The 16,377-nt window shown below is 37.5% G+C and overlaps 1 protein-coding gene across 3 annotated transcripts in view; it reads right to left on the bottom strand.

Moving 5' to 3' along the window:
- The window catches only part of itga7 (integrin, alpha 7), a 37,223-nt gene that overhangs the window by 13,673 nt on the left and 7,173 nt on the right, over positions 1-16,377 (bottom strand). For all 3 annotated transcript variants that reach the window (XM_065241979.1, XM_065241981.1, XM_065241982.1), the window contains exons 2-10: positions 10,793-10,914; positions 10,494-10,573; positions 8,574-8,829; positions 6,126-6,227; positions 3,894-4,101; positions 3,614-3,807; positions 3,357-3,445; positions 2,252-2,379; positions 1,892-1,987 (exon numbers count right to left, since the gene is read on the bottom strand). In XM_065241979.1, coding sequence (XP_065098051.1) covers positions 1,892-1,987; positions 2,252-2,379; positions 3,357-3,445; positions 3,614-3,807; positions 3,894-4,101; positions 6,126-6,227; positions 8,574-8,829; positions 10,494-10,573; positions 10,793-10,914 — 1,275 coding nt within the window. The remainder of the gene's footprint in view (positions 1-1,891; positions 1,988-2,251; positions 2,380-3,356; positions 3,446-3,613; positions 3,808-3,893; positions 4,102-6,125; positions 6,228-8,573; positions 8,830-10,493; positions 10,574-10,792; positions 10,915-16,377) is intronic.

Below are 16,377 nucleotides of genomic sequence, written 5' to 3'. Positions count from 1 at the left end.
GGACAAAAAATATCCGCTGTATATTTGGGATGCACAAACATCAAGAATCAGAGTATGAATCTCAACCATGGTGACAAATAAAATTGTAAAAAAAACATTATTTATCCATGCTGCAGTGCATGTTGGGAATCCTGAATGAGATTTGTAATTTGTTGATACCCAGCATGCATTGCAGCATGAAGTTTTTCATTTATTTGTCACCATGGTTGAGATTCATACTCTTATTCTTGATGTTTTTGTGCATCCCAATTATATAGCGGATATTTTTTGTCCAAAGTTTCCAAAACTCCGTAATGACAGATTGCTGTGAAAGTGTTGGATCTCATTTACATTATTGACAGAAAATAAACTTTTGATTAGTTAATTAGGTGATGATCTTTGCCATTATGTATTAACCACCACAGAAATAAACTATTAACTTTACATGTTCATAACAAATGTAGTGTACTAACACAAAGTTCATACCACCAGGAAAAAAACTAGCAAGCAAAAGTCAAGGGTCAAGAGTCCAACTAAAACAAACACTAATCACAATAATTGTGACTTAAAACTAAACAAAACATCAACATCTAAACCTAATAAGTGAATTGTGTTTTCTACAGCAATTTTTTACTGACCATTCAGAAATAATGCACTGAAAAAAATTATTCATTCAATTTACTCAACTTTATTCAGTTTTTTTAAGGTAAGTGGTTGCAATCACTTTAGTTAAGCTACATTCAAACAAAAAAATTGTCAAATAAAATAAAATAAAAAACTTTTGTTTCAATGTATCTTAAATAAATTGATTGAAAAAACATATCTTAAAAAAATTAAGTAAACCGAATTAATATTTTTTTCAGTGTCTTATTACAGTTTTTAAATTTTAAAATGCAATGTTTCTCTATCATTTACATACCAATTAAACAAGTCAATAAAATAAACAATTCTTGTTTTAAACATTGTGTGAACATTAAAGCATAAAGTTTAAAAATGGTAAAATGTAACTTTCCTCTAACGTTCAGACAACACAAAAACGTTCTTAGAACGTCAAGAAAATTGGACACTTTTTCCGTTGGCAGAACGTTTTTGGGAACCTTGGGAACTTTCAGGGAACGTTCTTAGAACTTTTTTCTGTTAGCTGGGTAATGACTTCATGCCGGAACAGCTGAAGCAAATAAACTGTTTTGTTGTTGGATGTATACCAGTCTTTATTTACTCCTGACTTCTGAGCCACTGAAGACACAGCGGATTTCATTTTATTCATTAAGGGAATGTGCCTATAGGTGAAGTCGTATATGTTTATGTAAATTATTTCACTAGAGTGCTTTGTAAATGAGGGTTCAATACAATACTGGATTTGCACAAAAGTTTATTCTGAAAGATGGGTCTAGGGTTAGGGTTAGGGTAACCCTGCCTATGCACTCCTCTTACAAATCATAAAATTGTGTGGAATTAACATGACTTCATTTTTCTTTACTTCATCATACCTGCATCATGATTGGAAACTGAGCTTGGTGTGTGATGAATTATACAAACAATAAATGCCAGTAATGCTGTACTAATGTGTGGGTTTTTTAAGCTATAATTTATAGTGTTGGCTTTGTGAAACAGCAAAAAATAGGAATTTTATAGGTTGTAATGGAAACTATAATGGTCTCTGTGGGACTCTACTGGTATCTGTTAGGTTCTATTAGTGGGACCATTAAATCCTTCTATGCTCAAAACCCACTATAGAAAGGAATTTTGTAATGGTTTTAATGGTAAATTAAAATGGTATTAAAAAAAAAAATCTGTGATCGTTTCTAGGGAAGCAGGCAAGATTTTTTAAATAACTAAAACACAATATAATGCAAAATGACACATTAGGTATTTAGATGCAGAAATAATGATGGCAACTTATGTAACTAACCAAACACCATTGTTCTCCAGACAGTTGTGCTGAGTAAGGTCAATATATTGAGGATCGATGGAAATATCTCGGATGACATGGACCACTGGACGTGACCTAATGGATAAACAGTCAATCAGTCACAAATGAGACAGTTTAAACCTGTTGAGATGTTTACATCTCTGCATCAAAATCACCATAAACATCATCTGACCTTTTACTAAATTATACCTCATTTATTCATGGAGAAAAATTAGTCAATATTAAATATCTATGTCAATTTATTAGATTAGTAGTTTGTTTGGTAAAGGTTCAATTGAAATCAGTTGTTTTCAATGGGATGATAAGTATGTGTTTCATTCATTGATTCATTTGTTTTACCTGTAAAGTACAACTTGATCGCTGAGAGAGCCGACAGCTAGATCCGGATACAAATTTCCATCGACATCCAACCCTCCTGATATAGAGTAACCAAGTCTCCTCACTCCTGCATTCTGCCCATCTAAAACCTTGATGTGATGATGAATTAGAAATCAAATACTGGAAAGTCACTCCTGGTTCAATAGCACATTTCTATATGGATTTTTGCAGAAACATCTATGCATTTATTAAATAGAGTTTTAGCCAGTCCAACAAGACAACATCCAAACAGTTTGCAGAGAAGCTCACGCATTTTTTTCTAAGCCAAGTTAGTCATACTAAAACAGCACATACTAATTCAAAAACTTTACCCAGTTTTAATGTTATATTAGCGGCCACTTCACATAATGACGTTTTAAAAGTAAGGTAAGCTTAACACATCCTGCCTTAATGTATCCCTGTCCTGTTGCCAACAAGTGATGTTCTCTTCTGCTTCAGACCTGGTATACACTCTTTGCCACGCTATCTGTTCAGTTCTTCCCACACATTGGCTTTATATTATTAGTATATTCCCGCCGCCCAGGTATATTTGGTACCACATTTTGTGTCCATTTGTGATAATGACACTATCTGCAAACAATTGTATAATCAGAACTTTTTTTGTTCTCTTTACAAAGTAGTCTCGTTTTGGTCAACGAAAATGAAGAGACATTTTAGCTTAGTTTTTATTTTGTAAACCACTTTTAGTCTCGTTTTATTCGTCAACAATGTTGCATTATACATTTTATTATAGTCATCGTCACATGACCAGCATTTTCGTTGCGTCTCGTCTCGTTTTCGTCTCGTGAAAAGGTTCGTTGACCACTAGATTTCGTCCTATTTTTCGTTGACGAAAGCAACACTAATGCTATTGTGTATCGTGTTAATAACTGTTTATGTTACACTAACATGTATGGACACCTTTTCAGCCTGCTGTTCTGTGCTATTGTTGAGTTGAATGCCTTTCCAGATTAAATGTCTGTTCATTTGTGAAATCATTTTCTAAATAAACGCGATGTATAGTCCACTGCGCTGAAAAGCTGAAAAAATATTTACTTATATTTTTTCTGTAAGATGGAGAGTTTACCTGAGAGGGTTTGGTATCGATGCCAGACGAAGAGCCGCGGTAAATAAATACTTTCCCATCTCCATCAAATGGGGCTCCGACAGCAAAATCTGTAAGAACAAAGACATTTGGTGCGGAAAAATATTCAGGAAACAATTCAAATCGGCCATTCATTTTTTAGGAAGTTTGCTTTTTTGAGATTTGCTACCATAAATTAGACTACATACAAATATTCCACTTCAGTATTAGGACAGAAAAATGTGTGATGCTGTTTTTACCGTCGTAACCATCCCGGTCCAGATCTCCAATACTGGCAATGGTCATGCCAAACATAGAGTCGTATGTTCCATTGAGTCTGATCGGCCGTGCCTTTTCCCAGTGACTTGCTGGATTCAGGAACACATACACCGCACCTCCAATCTCTGCTTTACGATCAAAGAAATTTGGTGCTCCCACTATAAGATCTGTCCAGCTATAAATTAGCAGATAATGACATTATTCTGTCAGATCAGAACATCAAATTCATTGCTTCACACAGCAGCACGTGAAATGTCTTACCCATCACTATTTAGATCAGCTACGGCCACAGAATAACCAAAAGATGAGGCGAGTTCTTCTCCCCATAGGATAAAATCTGGCATCAGTCTGTAGACATTGTCTTTCTTGAGTAAAACCACAGCTCCTGTGTGATTGGCTCGAGGAGCTCCGGCAACAATTGTCAGCTCAGATTTACTCATCAGACCTTTGGCCGAGTCCACAGAGAAACCTGTGAAAAGTAAATGTGTTCAGCAGAGCTCATTCTTGTATATGTACAGTCACTGTATAAGATCTTGGCTTTTTCTTTCTTGGACTGCGCACTAATATGCTTTGCTTTGCCTTGCTTTCCTTCACTACTTGATGGTGTCATGTCACATGACTTTAGGCTTGTTCGACTTCATGCGGCGGTACAAGACCCGACAGGTGGATGACATCAAAGTTCTGCGAGAGTGATTCAAGGAATCATACATAGAAGTGTAATTTCAATTGGCTCTCGCGGTACTTTGACGTCATCTGCCTGTCAGTTCTTGAAGTCAAACACACCTTTTGCATTTGTCAAACAGTTAGGCACCCTACTGAAAAATCCAGCTAAGACCAGCATAAGCTGGTGAGCTGGTTTTAGGTGGTCTCCCAGCTTGGTTATAGCTGGTTTTGCTGGTGTAGCAAGCTGGTTTTACTGGTGTAGCAAGCTGGTCTAGCTGTGTTTTGGTCACTTTTTAAGCTGGTCTAGCTGGACTTTGCTGGTCAGTAAGACCAGCTGACTCATCAGCATGACTAGCTTTGCCAGACTGGGAGGACCAGCTTAAACCAGCTAGTTCTACCTTAAACCAGCTAAAACCAGCTACCAGCTTATGCTGGTCTTAGCTGGATTTTTCAGTAGGGCATGCTTACATGTATTGAATTATACCTAATGGACAACCTTATTTCAGGCTTTGCTGCCTATTGTTCTTTCTCCAGTTCTTTGGTTTGCCCAAGTGAAGTTTTCTTCATGGTTTTTTGAGTCTAAGAACTCACTTACTGCTGTTTCATAATTCTTGTGGATTACATGTTTTGTGTACCTTTTTTTATAGACTATTTACCTCCATGTATGAATGTTCAAAAAGAACAAGAGTCTGCATTAGAGGCTGCTTCTGCCCCTGAATCTGCTTGCTCTTGTCTTAGTGCTCAGTCCTGTGTTGGCTCAAGCCTTATAAATTCCTGCCACAACAAAGATGGCCACCCCTGTGCTTCCTGCCACAGCCAAGATGGCCACCCCTGTACTTCCTGCCACAACCAAGATGGTGCTTCCTGTCAGGTTTTATAGGAAATGTAATTTGATTGAGAAACCTAAACATAAGTATATAAAGTAATCGTAACCTGTCTTATTTTCAAACAGCGATGGCAGTTGAGAAGCAAAAGTTATGGATTGCAGCTTTAATATGCGTTACACACCACAGATGACCTTCACTCACAGTTGGCGGGTGGGTTTTTTTCAAACCCTAACTGTTAATGCCTTATTACTGTTTGCAATTGCTTCATTTACCACCAGTTTCACAGACAAGGCTTAAGGCTAGTATACTAGACTAAAATGCATGTCTCAACAGAAAATAACTTGCGCTGACAGATCCAAAAATATGCTAGTGCCATTGATTTGTCTGAAGATACACACCAGTGACATCTTTTTCTAAGCCATGTTTATAAAAGTTGCTTAAACATCTTAATTTAACTCAATTTAACTATGTCTTTACCCCAAAGCTACTGTATTCACAAAAAAATGTGGAAAACAACTAAAGCCAGGCTCACGCTACATGATTTTCGGCGCAGTTTTACACTGATTTTCCCCTCCTAAGAATCTGATTTAAAACCAGGTCTAGGACCTCAGTCAGTTCTATGTTTGGGGCACAGTTGCGTCAGTCAGTGTGAATACTAATCCCAGAAACAAATCATCCCAGAAATGCAAATACATCTGTGCAGTCTCTTTTAGAGAAAATCTCTTTTGTGACACTGAAGTACGCAGGGGTGACTTGATAGGGGAACCATCGCTGCAATGCCATAACGCCAATGTCTCTTGGACAAGAGCTCTCTCTCTAGATCAGACACACACTTCTTGGTCAGAAATTTGTGTATGCCAATATTTATTGGCGCTTTCTAGATACATGAAGCAGATCTAAGCGAGTTCCCAATTCGTTCGTCACCAATGTGACGTCAGAGTGACCGACTGAAAGAGAACATGGATATTGCTGAGTTATAAGTAATGTTTTTTTGTGTACAAACCCAAGTAGCTGTTACGAGCTACATCCTCAATTGAGCTTTTGGATGGTTCCAGAGTTTTGTAGACGAGAGAATCCTCTACAGGACTGGCCATGAACAACAGCCCTGAATTGTGAGACACAATCAGAAAGATAAAGGTCAAGACATTTTTGACTATATATTTTTTTATAGTTTTTATACTGCATATAGACACCCTGTATGTTTTATTGTATTATAATACAAATACTGAGAAGTAATTATTAACTCTAATGGTGACATGGCAGTGTAGGACTAGTACTGTAAATACTATATACAAACATATACTGTATAAAACAGTTGGAGTCAAAATACTCTGTGATTCTGGGTACTTTATGCAGAATAATGTTTCTCTATCATTTACATAACAATCAAACAATTCAATATAATAAACAGTTGTTGTTTTAAACAGTTGTGTGAACATTAAAACATGACGTTTAAAAATGGTCAAATGTAACATTCCTCTAAAGTTCAGACAACACAAAAACGTTCTTAGAACGTCAAGAAAACTGGACACTTTTTACGTTGGCAGAATGTTTTTGGGAACGTTAGGAACTTTCAGGGAACGTTCTTAGAACTTTTTTCTGTTAGCTGGGAATACATCTGATTGATGAAACCACATGTCAGCGCTTTACTCCTCCCAGACGTAAGCACGTCACCCGAAGTTAGCCGGCAAAGAGTCAAACAAATAAAAATGACGCGCTTTTTGCTTTATGGAGCAACGACAGCGGGTAAAAATCTTTCTAGAACCAATAAAAAAGTCTAATGACACACTTAAATGATATTAAACAAAGAAATAAAACTCTGAGAGAGAGTTTTGTGAACGCTTTCCCCGTCATGGACCTGTACATTAAATCACTGTGCCACCACTTTCCTGCGGCTCTGTACTGCGCGCTCCAGCTCATGCCAAGGAAGGAGATGCGTGTCCCCTGCCCAACATACTGTAGTAGATAAATTAAGTGCTGCCTTTTGTTGCATAAACGTTGTCTTAAATTTTTGAATGTAATGAATAGTGTATTTGCATTTTGCGTGGGAGTAGAAGATCAGTTTCATATCCATTTTCACAAGATGCATTTATGTGGCCAAATGTAAATGAAACAGTTTAACAAATCAGATAATTATCCGATCAGAGAAAACACATGAATTGACCAGGTGTAAAAAGCCTCTCAGATATTCTACTTTGATGAAACATTGTAATTTGTGTTCCTTTATGAATTAGGGAAACAATATTTATGTTTTCAAACTTACAAGAAAAACTACTACGTCTACAAAACCGATAACATGCTGTATGTTGTAACTTATAAAACAAAGCAATGTTCCCTTTAAAAATCACACATCATCAGCAAGTGTGTGTAAATTAATCATCCTCAAAACCACCCTGCAAGCTCATTCTCCTGTCAAGTTTTTTCTTCATAGATCACAACCTTTGCATGGGAACTGGTGCATGCACGTTTCTAGACCCGTTTTGTCCGTAGTAGGGATGTTCACATTGACCGTTAAACCGTTAACCGAAGGTAAGAATTTATGACCGATTAACATTATCAGTTAAAATAAAAAATAAAAATTTGTTAATACATGGTGCGTGTTGTCATGAGCCGACAGACATTTCGCCACTTTTCTATCTGTAATTTGTGAATGTCCTGTAAATGACACAAATTATTGCTGCCCTGACGGTCTGATAAAGTAATCATTTGTATGAGAAATCATTTGTATGCGTGTTTGGAAGCTGGTGAACGGAGACGCGCGCGTGTCCGCGCAAGATGACGCGGTCCGTCTCACGCACATCCGGACAGACGTTCGCTGATGGCTTCTGACCCTGACCAAAAACATCTATCTTTTTGCACAAACAGAGAAAGACGACGCAAAAGCAAAACTTTCTGAAAAGCATCCTGCTTTAGAAATTACCACTGTGGTAGATGAAACAGAGACAATCTGCCCTTTTTGGATATTAATCCTCTGGACCGATCGCGTGCTTTTTAATAAGGTATTGTTGCGTGAATATCTGATAATGTATGAATCCTGGTGCTGTTGTTGATTTGTCGCTGCTGTTAAATGTTTTGTTTTTACTAGTTCACAGACAACCGTCAACTGTATTTTTACTCAATGACAAGTTTCATATTAAAATCTTATAAGTTAACGGTCAATGTTCGGGTTTAGAAGCTACGGTTGTTGGTCGGGGAAATTAACTGATATGAGCATCCCTAGTCCGTAGGCACGCTTTATAAATGAGACCTCTGGTCAGGGCATGTTCACGTGTTTTAGAGGAGGCGTGGCTTTGGATGGCCATTTGAATGGAGGGTGGGATGGTCATTTCAGTGTTAGTAGGCTAAAGTTAGCTTTTTTCAAAATCACGCACCCTGCCTTTAATCTTTGCTTGCTATTTTTCAATATAATATTATAAAACTTGTGTTTAGACATGATTTAATACCTTCATACCTTTCCAGTTGTAGGTACCCGGAGCTCCAAACAGGATGTAGTTGTTGTCAGCTGTAAAACTAACAGAAAGTCCCTGCTGGCAAAATCCAAACTCATCATGTCCTTGTAGACGACCCTCGCAGAGCTTCCACTCGCCTCCATCCAGATCATCTCTCTCAGTCAGGTCCTCACTCAGCATATAACAGCGTCCAATGGGGTCACGTGTCTCAAACGTCTGATTGACATGTTGTCTGAGCTCATACAGGTGAGCGCACGTCTGGATGATGACATCAGAACGCACATGTCATGCTCACATTCAGCCATTAAATATAACATCCTGTCATGTCAGAAAACAGAACCCAAATGCAGACATCGGTTTGAACTTGATTGGTAAAAAACCTACTTGTGTTTGTGTCACATTTTTACATCATGTTAAAGAGTCAACATAGTTAAAGTTACCTTATTTTTATTTGAACCATACAGTATATATAGACTGTAAATGGTGAAGCAAAACACTGTTTCTCCAGGACCAAGGCACTACACAAAACAACACAAGACCAGAGTTGCTTATAATATAGGACGTTGAGTTTCTTTTTTGTAAGGTTGCGTTTAAATCATGGTTCTTGAGTTTTTGAGATGCCCAATTATGGCAAACAATGATACTAATAATTATAAGTCATTGATAATAATATACATTTAAACCATATTTATGTACTACATTGCAAAATTTACATTGCTCTAATTATTTATTGTAATAAACAAATATGTAAGTTATAACTGAGGACGGGCCGATGAATTATGTAAGGGATAATGTATAGTCAGCTGGTCAGAAATAAACCTGATCAGTGTGATCGGGACACCCGTCAAGAAGCGGAGGGTCTTGAATCACACTAAAGGGGCTTATTTCTGTCATAACAACCTGCTGCCTATATATTACCCCACTTATTACACGGCTATTTACCTCATAAGTAAGGAACATTAAATATTAATTTGAAATCTTTTATTTGCTCATTTTTAATGAATGCAGACCTTCCGTCTGGAAAACCTGTTTACTTTTGGTTTTAAGATAAGACAAGACATCACAAACACACTATTTGGTTTAATCGTTTGTAAATATAATAAAACAATATTCACTTGTTTCAAAATTAAGATTAAAGTCTTTATAAGTTACCTTACTAACAAAAATACAACATCATTGCATTAACGGTAAATTATTGTACAAGAAGAATTAAGTTATATGAGTTTAATAAAGAAATCTACTTCAGATTTAAGAACAAGCACATCTGATCTGAAATGTTCACTACGGTAATGTAGATAAATGTAACTCACTTACTGTAATAAGCAGAGAAAATGTATAAATGTAATAAAAACTATTTACATGCTTAGGACGTTTGTGTTTGTGTGAGAACACAGGAAGATTAAAGATAATAAGACTAAAATAAGAGATTGGTAAGGCACTGTTTTCAATAAAAAATTGATTCGATTGAACTTCATATTAATTCAACAAAATGTTTGGGCAATATTTTGACGTCAAGCACAATCCATTTATTTATTAAAGATGGCGCAAGATGGCAACCTGAAAAGTTTGAGCTCTGAGGCTCTCTTTGCTTTTTGATACATCATCTGGAGACCATGATTCATCTTCAAATACACAAAAAAAGTAGTCCTTTCTAAAAAAAAACCTGTCAGAAAGATGATCATAAAGTTTTGAATGCTGATGTACTTCATGCTTTCAATGTCCCTAATGATCGTTTTACATCGATGGAACAACAAAACATTTAAAACCTTAATTAAGGTAAAATATTTTACTACATTTCATATGTATAAAAATGACACCATACCAAATCCTTGTTATTATATAGCTACTTATATATGTAATTTAATGATTTGATGGGTGCTAATTTTAAACCGTTTACATATTTACATAGAGAAAATACTCACCACCACTTTTCCACCAATGCCCTGGCTTTTAACTGTGACACCCAACCACTGGTTGTGTTTGTTCTCTCGCTCCGGACTCACTTAAGAAAACACAATCTTATAATTATGTTGTGCAAGTGTTGTGAACAGTTTGTTTCTAAACCTCTTTTTGTCTTAAATAATCACCCAAAAATGAAATGTATTCATTCAATTAATGACTAAATTGACTTCACTAATGGTTGTATGATTTGGCAAACATCTGAGGATAAATAAATGATGAGAGAATTTCCCTTTCTTCTGTCCAGAGTGACCAATCTCACCATTCCCGTCAATGTCCACTCGTTTACACTTTTCTTGTGTGACCGGACAGCGATACAGGGCACCAGGGCGGCTCCCATGCAAAGGTCCTGTTCCTCGTGCCTGAGGTGCTCCCACTAATATCCTGAAGAAGAGAGATTAAAAAGCTAAAATAAAGCTTTAGTTTAATCATGCTATCATGCTTTTTGACAGTTAACAGCTTGATCTATGTAAACTAGTGAACAAACATTAATTTACTCAATGTTAAAGTTAAATCTTTTAAAGTTCCCCACATCACGCAATAATACAATGTATAATAATATATTAACAAAAATACAATTTACCAGAAACACAAAGCCTGAAACACTGCAAAATAATAAGCAAAGCACTTTATGTAGACACACATATATGCACAACCAACATCTCCCACTTTACAATATATTTGATAGAAAAGAAATGAAAACAAAATAAAACTGCATATGAGAGGCTGGCAATTTTTTTTTAAATGCTTGCGGTGAAAGAGTTAACAGTCTACCTGGAAACAACACAAAAGCCTTCTGATCAAATAAGAAAGCTGTTATGTTTACATCGAGACAATGCTTCATCACGATCGATTAAACACTGCATTTTTAGTATGCAAGGATCACAGAATAAAGTCATTAAAATATGTCTTTTGTTTGAAGCAACCAGTGGAAACTAAAACAGATAGTTTAAAGTCTTTGCCATTGTTGATATAAAGTTTAGAGATTTTGGTGAGCAGCCCCCCTCACTTAATTTGCAGGTGGGAGAGGTCCCAACCGCTTTATGCCCAAGTTGATTGTGTCCCAAGTCCTAACCACTTATTGGAAGAATTCTTGCATTAGGAAACAGCAGGACGCGCCGCTTTCTTCTGCTTTTCAAAGTGTTCACTTGTGAACACGAGTTCGGTTTCAGACGTGTCTATGTTTGAGAGTGCTTGCGCGCGTCTAGATTTAAAACAAAGGAAAATGATCTACAAATCTGTTTTTATATCTAAATCATAGATGGAACATTATCGTCTATGTCAAGAGTAACAAAAATCTATTTGATTTCTAACAGTTTATTGGAAAAGAGTAAGTTTCATATAAATATGATATTTCTCAAGTAAAATACATTTTTATAGTTAATTATATATTTGTTATTTTTTGACACAAGGTAGGCCTACCTTACGTTATTTGGCAATATACATGATCATACAAGGAAACAAGAATTTTTATTTTTCCATCTGTTTCCCCTGCATAGCCTACTTGATAAATGTTGCTTGTGTATTGTAGCCTAAATCAGTGATTTCCAAACTCACCATTTAAAAAAAATAGAAATATTGGGGGAAAGACAAACATATTTGTTACCTTTCAGTAATTTACGAATCAGTTTTTTGATTAATATTAAAAACCTTATTGTAGGGCTGCATTATTATGGCAAAAATCATAATTGTTTAGGCGACTGTATTTGCACTGAATTGAAAATGATATTTTTGAGAAATACAATGAATTGCAAGGCTGCAGAGAACAGTGCACTATTGCAGACTTATGTAAGCTACTAAGGATTTAATGATATTATTTTTATATAGTCAGTTGTAAACTAAATTGGGCCGATCTAAGGCATAAAACTTTAGGGCTGAAAATGAGTCCCGCTCCGGCCCTGCCAGAGAATGATGGTTGCACACCAGTGTGTTATGTGGAGACACCTCCATGGCTTTAAACATGATGCTGATTGGTTGCTTTAAGTGTCAGTCCTATGGCCACTTGGGCGGTCCTTGGCCATTCAAAGCTACCATGATTCCCAGGCCTTCAGTATGAAGGAGGCTACAATTTAATAGCTAAACACCAAGAGGAAATAATTACTCCATTCAACAGGAGCGTCTAACCACAACCACCAAATCCCATTCACACAGCACCTTCATCCCAGCAAATATCCGTACAATTGGCATAGAGGCTTCTGTGTGAACACAAGCACGCCCTGTAAATGTTCTGAGATCGCTTCTGTAACGTAAGGGGCGTGTCATCACAAGAAAAAGTTATTGTTCAACACTTTGACATGGGGAATGTAAATGCAGATTAACATTCACAACAAGAAATATCTACATACTGGACTGAAGTATAAATCAGGGACTTTAAATATGTTACGTGTTTTTATGGGATAATTAGCCTTTCGCCGAGCCCCGCCCCCCTTAGTTACTGTTGCTACTTAAATGACCAGCGCGACAGATTGCCATGACGGAAAGCGATATACCCGTGCGTCAGGGGCGTAACTATCGGTAAGCAGGGTAAGCGTTGCTTACGGGCCCGGACCAATCAGGGGCCCGCCCGACTGGAAGAATTTGATTGACATTCGGCTGGCCCTATCACATATTCATTGCTATCCGCTGTTCCCAGGCTTTCTCACGGGTTTTCATTAGGCAGCTGGATGACGTCAAAGTTCCGCGAGAGCGATTTAAAAGCAAACTCCTTCGTATGGTTTCGCGAATCACTCTCGCGGTGGTTTGACGTAACCCGGCTATCAATTCTTGCGGCGCATGAAGTCGAACAAGCCATCGCCCAATGAAATCACCGCTAGCTATAGAGCCCAACCAATCACAGCCCAGAGTTTCTGTGCACGTTTGAAATCGGCTGGTTTGTATCTTTTTGTTTTTTAGCACAATCAAGAAACCATAACGCTTTAAATACCCAAACACTACACCAGACACCTAAAGCAAAGCACAAAGTGCAGCAGTAAGTAAACAAATGATTTTAAACAGGATGGATCGATCCTGCGTATGTAATGATTGAGCTGTGTTTTGTCTGAAGTTTAGAGCTCCTGTGTGCATCATGCCATCCAGAACTGAAGCCCGGAAAATGCCTCTACAAATTATAATGTGGTTATAATGTAACGGTATAGCCTATAATGTAAGTGAGCATCTTTTTTATGTATTTAGACCTAGGTGTATGTGTGTGTAGTCATAGCAAAGAGTAACAAAATGTTATAGTGTGCTGTCACCAGCAGTGTTTTTTCATATGTTATGGTGCGCTGTCACCAGTGTTATGTTTTTGTTGTGGTGCGCGTAGGCTATTTCTGATTTTGTCAGTCATCTCATGTCTCTATGATCCTGTCCTGTACCCATTCATTGTAGCCTGCTTGTGGACATTGCGTAATCACGTGCTGTAGTAAAGGGCCCGCCTTGATAATCCTGCTTAGGGGCCCGGTGTTGGCTCGTTTCGCTACTGCCGTGCGTGTCCTTTTTTGGAGCAATACCTCTTCGATATCCTCCAGATCGAGGCAAAAGGGGTTACAGTATGCAGTGGAGGGATATATTCCAAATATAAAAATATGCAATGAAGGAGACACGCAGTGGCGGCTTGTCACTAGGGGGCGCTGGGGCGCCGCCCCCCAAAGTTGGCCAGAGAAGAAAGCTACTTTAGCATGTTACAAAAAAGATGAATATATAATGCAAATTAATACAAAATAAAATTGTTTAGTGGTACTATTTCACTGTTACTCATGTTATAATTTATTTAAAAAAATAAATAATCAAAACTGAGTTCGTTTTGTGTGTGTCATGTTTGTGTGTCTGGGGCGCACCCCTAATGAGTGTCTATGTAGGTTCGTAAAAAGGGTAAAAACATGTGACCTGAGGCTGAGCTCTAATTGGCTGGTTTCGGATCCGCCCTGGGGCGCAGGACTGTGCGCCCCAAACCCTTCCACTTATGTTGTAAGCAAATCAGAATAGTTTTTTGTGTCTTTTACCTCATGTGATTGGAGCGTTTTCAGAGTTTCATAACCGCGCTGCAGATTGCCATGTAACTGCTATAGATACAGTACTGTTCAGTGAAAGTAAGTGAATTACCTTGAGATAGGAAAATGTGTTTTATGCAAACAAAATCACCCTTTACAAGACATTCAGTTGAAGAATAAATAAAGGATTAAGGAGCTTGGACCAGATTGAGCAGCAGGAAATCATCAGATCATGGTCGAGATTACATCCTTTTCCAGAACTTATGGCAAACGGAGTTGGCTAACGTTAGCTGGATGCTATGTAAGTCAAATGCCTTTTATTATTTCCCTGTTTGCTGTTTATAAGAGCTGCCTTTGAGTGGACATGATGTTCAGATAATCCGGTATTTTCCGTGGCTTGGTCAACTTTGTTGCAACATACTGGTCTGTGATTAGGCAACTTTACTGTGTGTGTGTGTGTGTGTGTGTGTGTGTGTGTGTGTGTGTGTGTGTGTGTGTGTGTGTGTGTGTGTGTGTGCGTGCGTGCGTGCGTGCGTGCGTGCGTGCGTGCGTGCGTGCGTGCGTGCGTGCGTGTGTGCGTGTGTACGTGTGTCAGATCGCGTTAAACGAACCTTGACGTTAACCGAATCTTCACAAATGAAACCACTTCTAGTGTTGTAGTTCTCGAGACCGGTCTCGGTCTCAAGACCGGTCTCAAGACCACTTTTTAAAGGTCTTGGTCTCGTCTTGGAATCGACCGCATTTTTACTCGGTCTCGTCTCGGTCTCAGACACAGAGGACTTGGAATTTTATTTCAAGACTGGTCAACTGATGGCACACTGCAAAAAATGATTTTCAAGAAAATAAATTCTTAAATTAAGATGCTTTTTCTTGATGAATAAAACAACCAAAGAAAATAAGTCTAGTTTTTAGACCATAAATATCAAATTTAAGTGATTTTGTGCATAAAACAAGCAAATAAATCTGCCAATTGGGTAAGCAAATTTTTCTTGAATTTTTCTTCAATTAAGAGTTTAAGAAAAAGGTTTAAGATTTTTTTCTTACCCCATTGGCAGATTTATTTGAAGACAGCTCAGATTAAATGGTTAAGTTGATTTCAGCTCTTTAGTGTTTGTTCACTTTTATTTGCTTATAGACAAAGATAAATTCCCACATATCTGCAATGCCTTTGATTATTTTATCAACGTCTCTGATGGCAAACACACGCACATGCACGCATGCACACACACAAACAAGAAGTGCCTAATCATATGCATATTCCACATTTTATCATAAGTGTTTTAATGCAGTGACTTGCAATGATCTTGACTTGGTCTCAGCCTGTCTTGGTCTTGACTCGGTCGCGGCCTGTCTTGGTCTTGACTCGGTCGCGGCCTGTCTTGGTCTTGGTCATGACTTGGTCTCGGTTTAGGTGGTCTTGACTAAAACACTAACCAATTCTATGAAGATTGAAGTGTACATGTGTTAACTAGAAATACGTAAAGAATAATTGCGGCACCAAGCGGTGTTACACTGCGGGTGTGCATTATTTTCAAATAATTCAAAGGACCAGAGTCTATTATTCCTCTAATACCACGGTTACCACAGACATTTTTTTGGTGGTTATTTAAAGACATTTGACAGGTTAGTTGTGCATTTTACAGAAAAATAATCAACACCCATTAAATTTTTCTCAAACAATCAGAATAAAGCATTCAACAGCCCATGGTATAAAAAAAATTAGACTTCAAAATTCATAAAAGTTGTGTTCATCAGTGAAGATTAATTGGTTGGACAAAACGTGTAAGTGTCATACACTTTTGTTAAACACAGAGCTTATTTTTTGTGATAATCCAAAAGTTTATGGGAAAAATTAATAGGCTTTCTGGCAAGGGAACCA

This window comes from Paramisgurnus dabryanus, chromosome 14 (genome assembly GCF_030506205.2).
Source record: "Paramisgurnus dabryanus chromosome 14, PD_genome_1.1, whole genome shotgun sequence".
NCBI classification, from domain to species: Eukaryota; Metazoa; Chordata; class Actinopteri; order Cypriniformes; family Cobitidae; genus Paramisgurnus; species Paramisgurnus dabryanus.
Note: the sequence above shows the minus strand (reverse complement) of the source record. Positions and strands in the feature narration are given on the sequence as shown.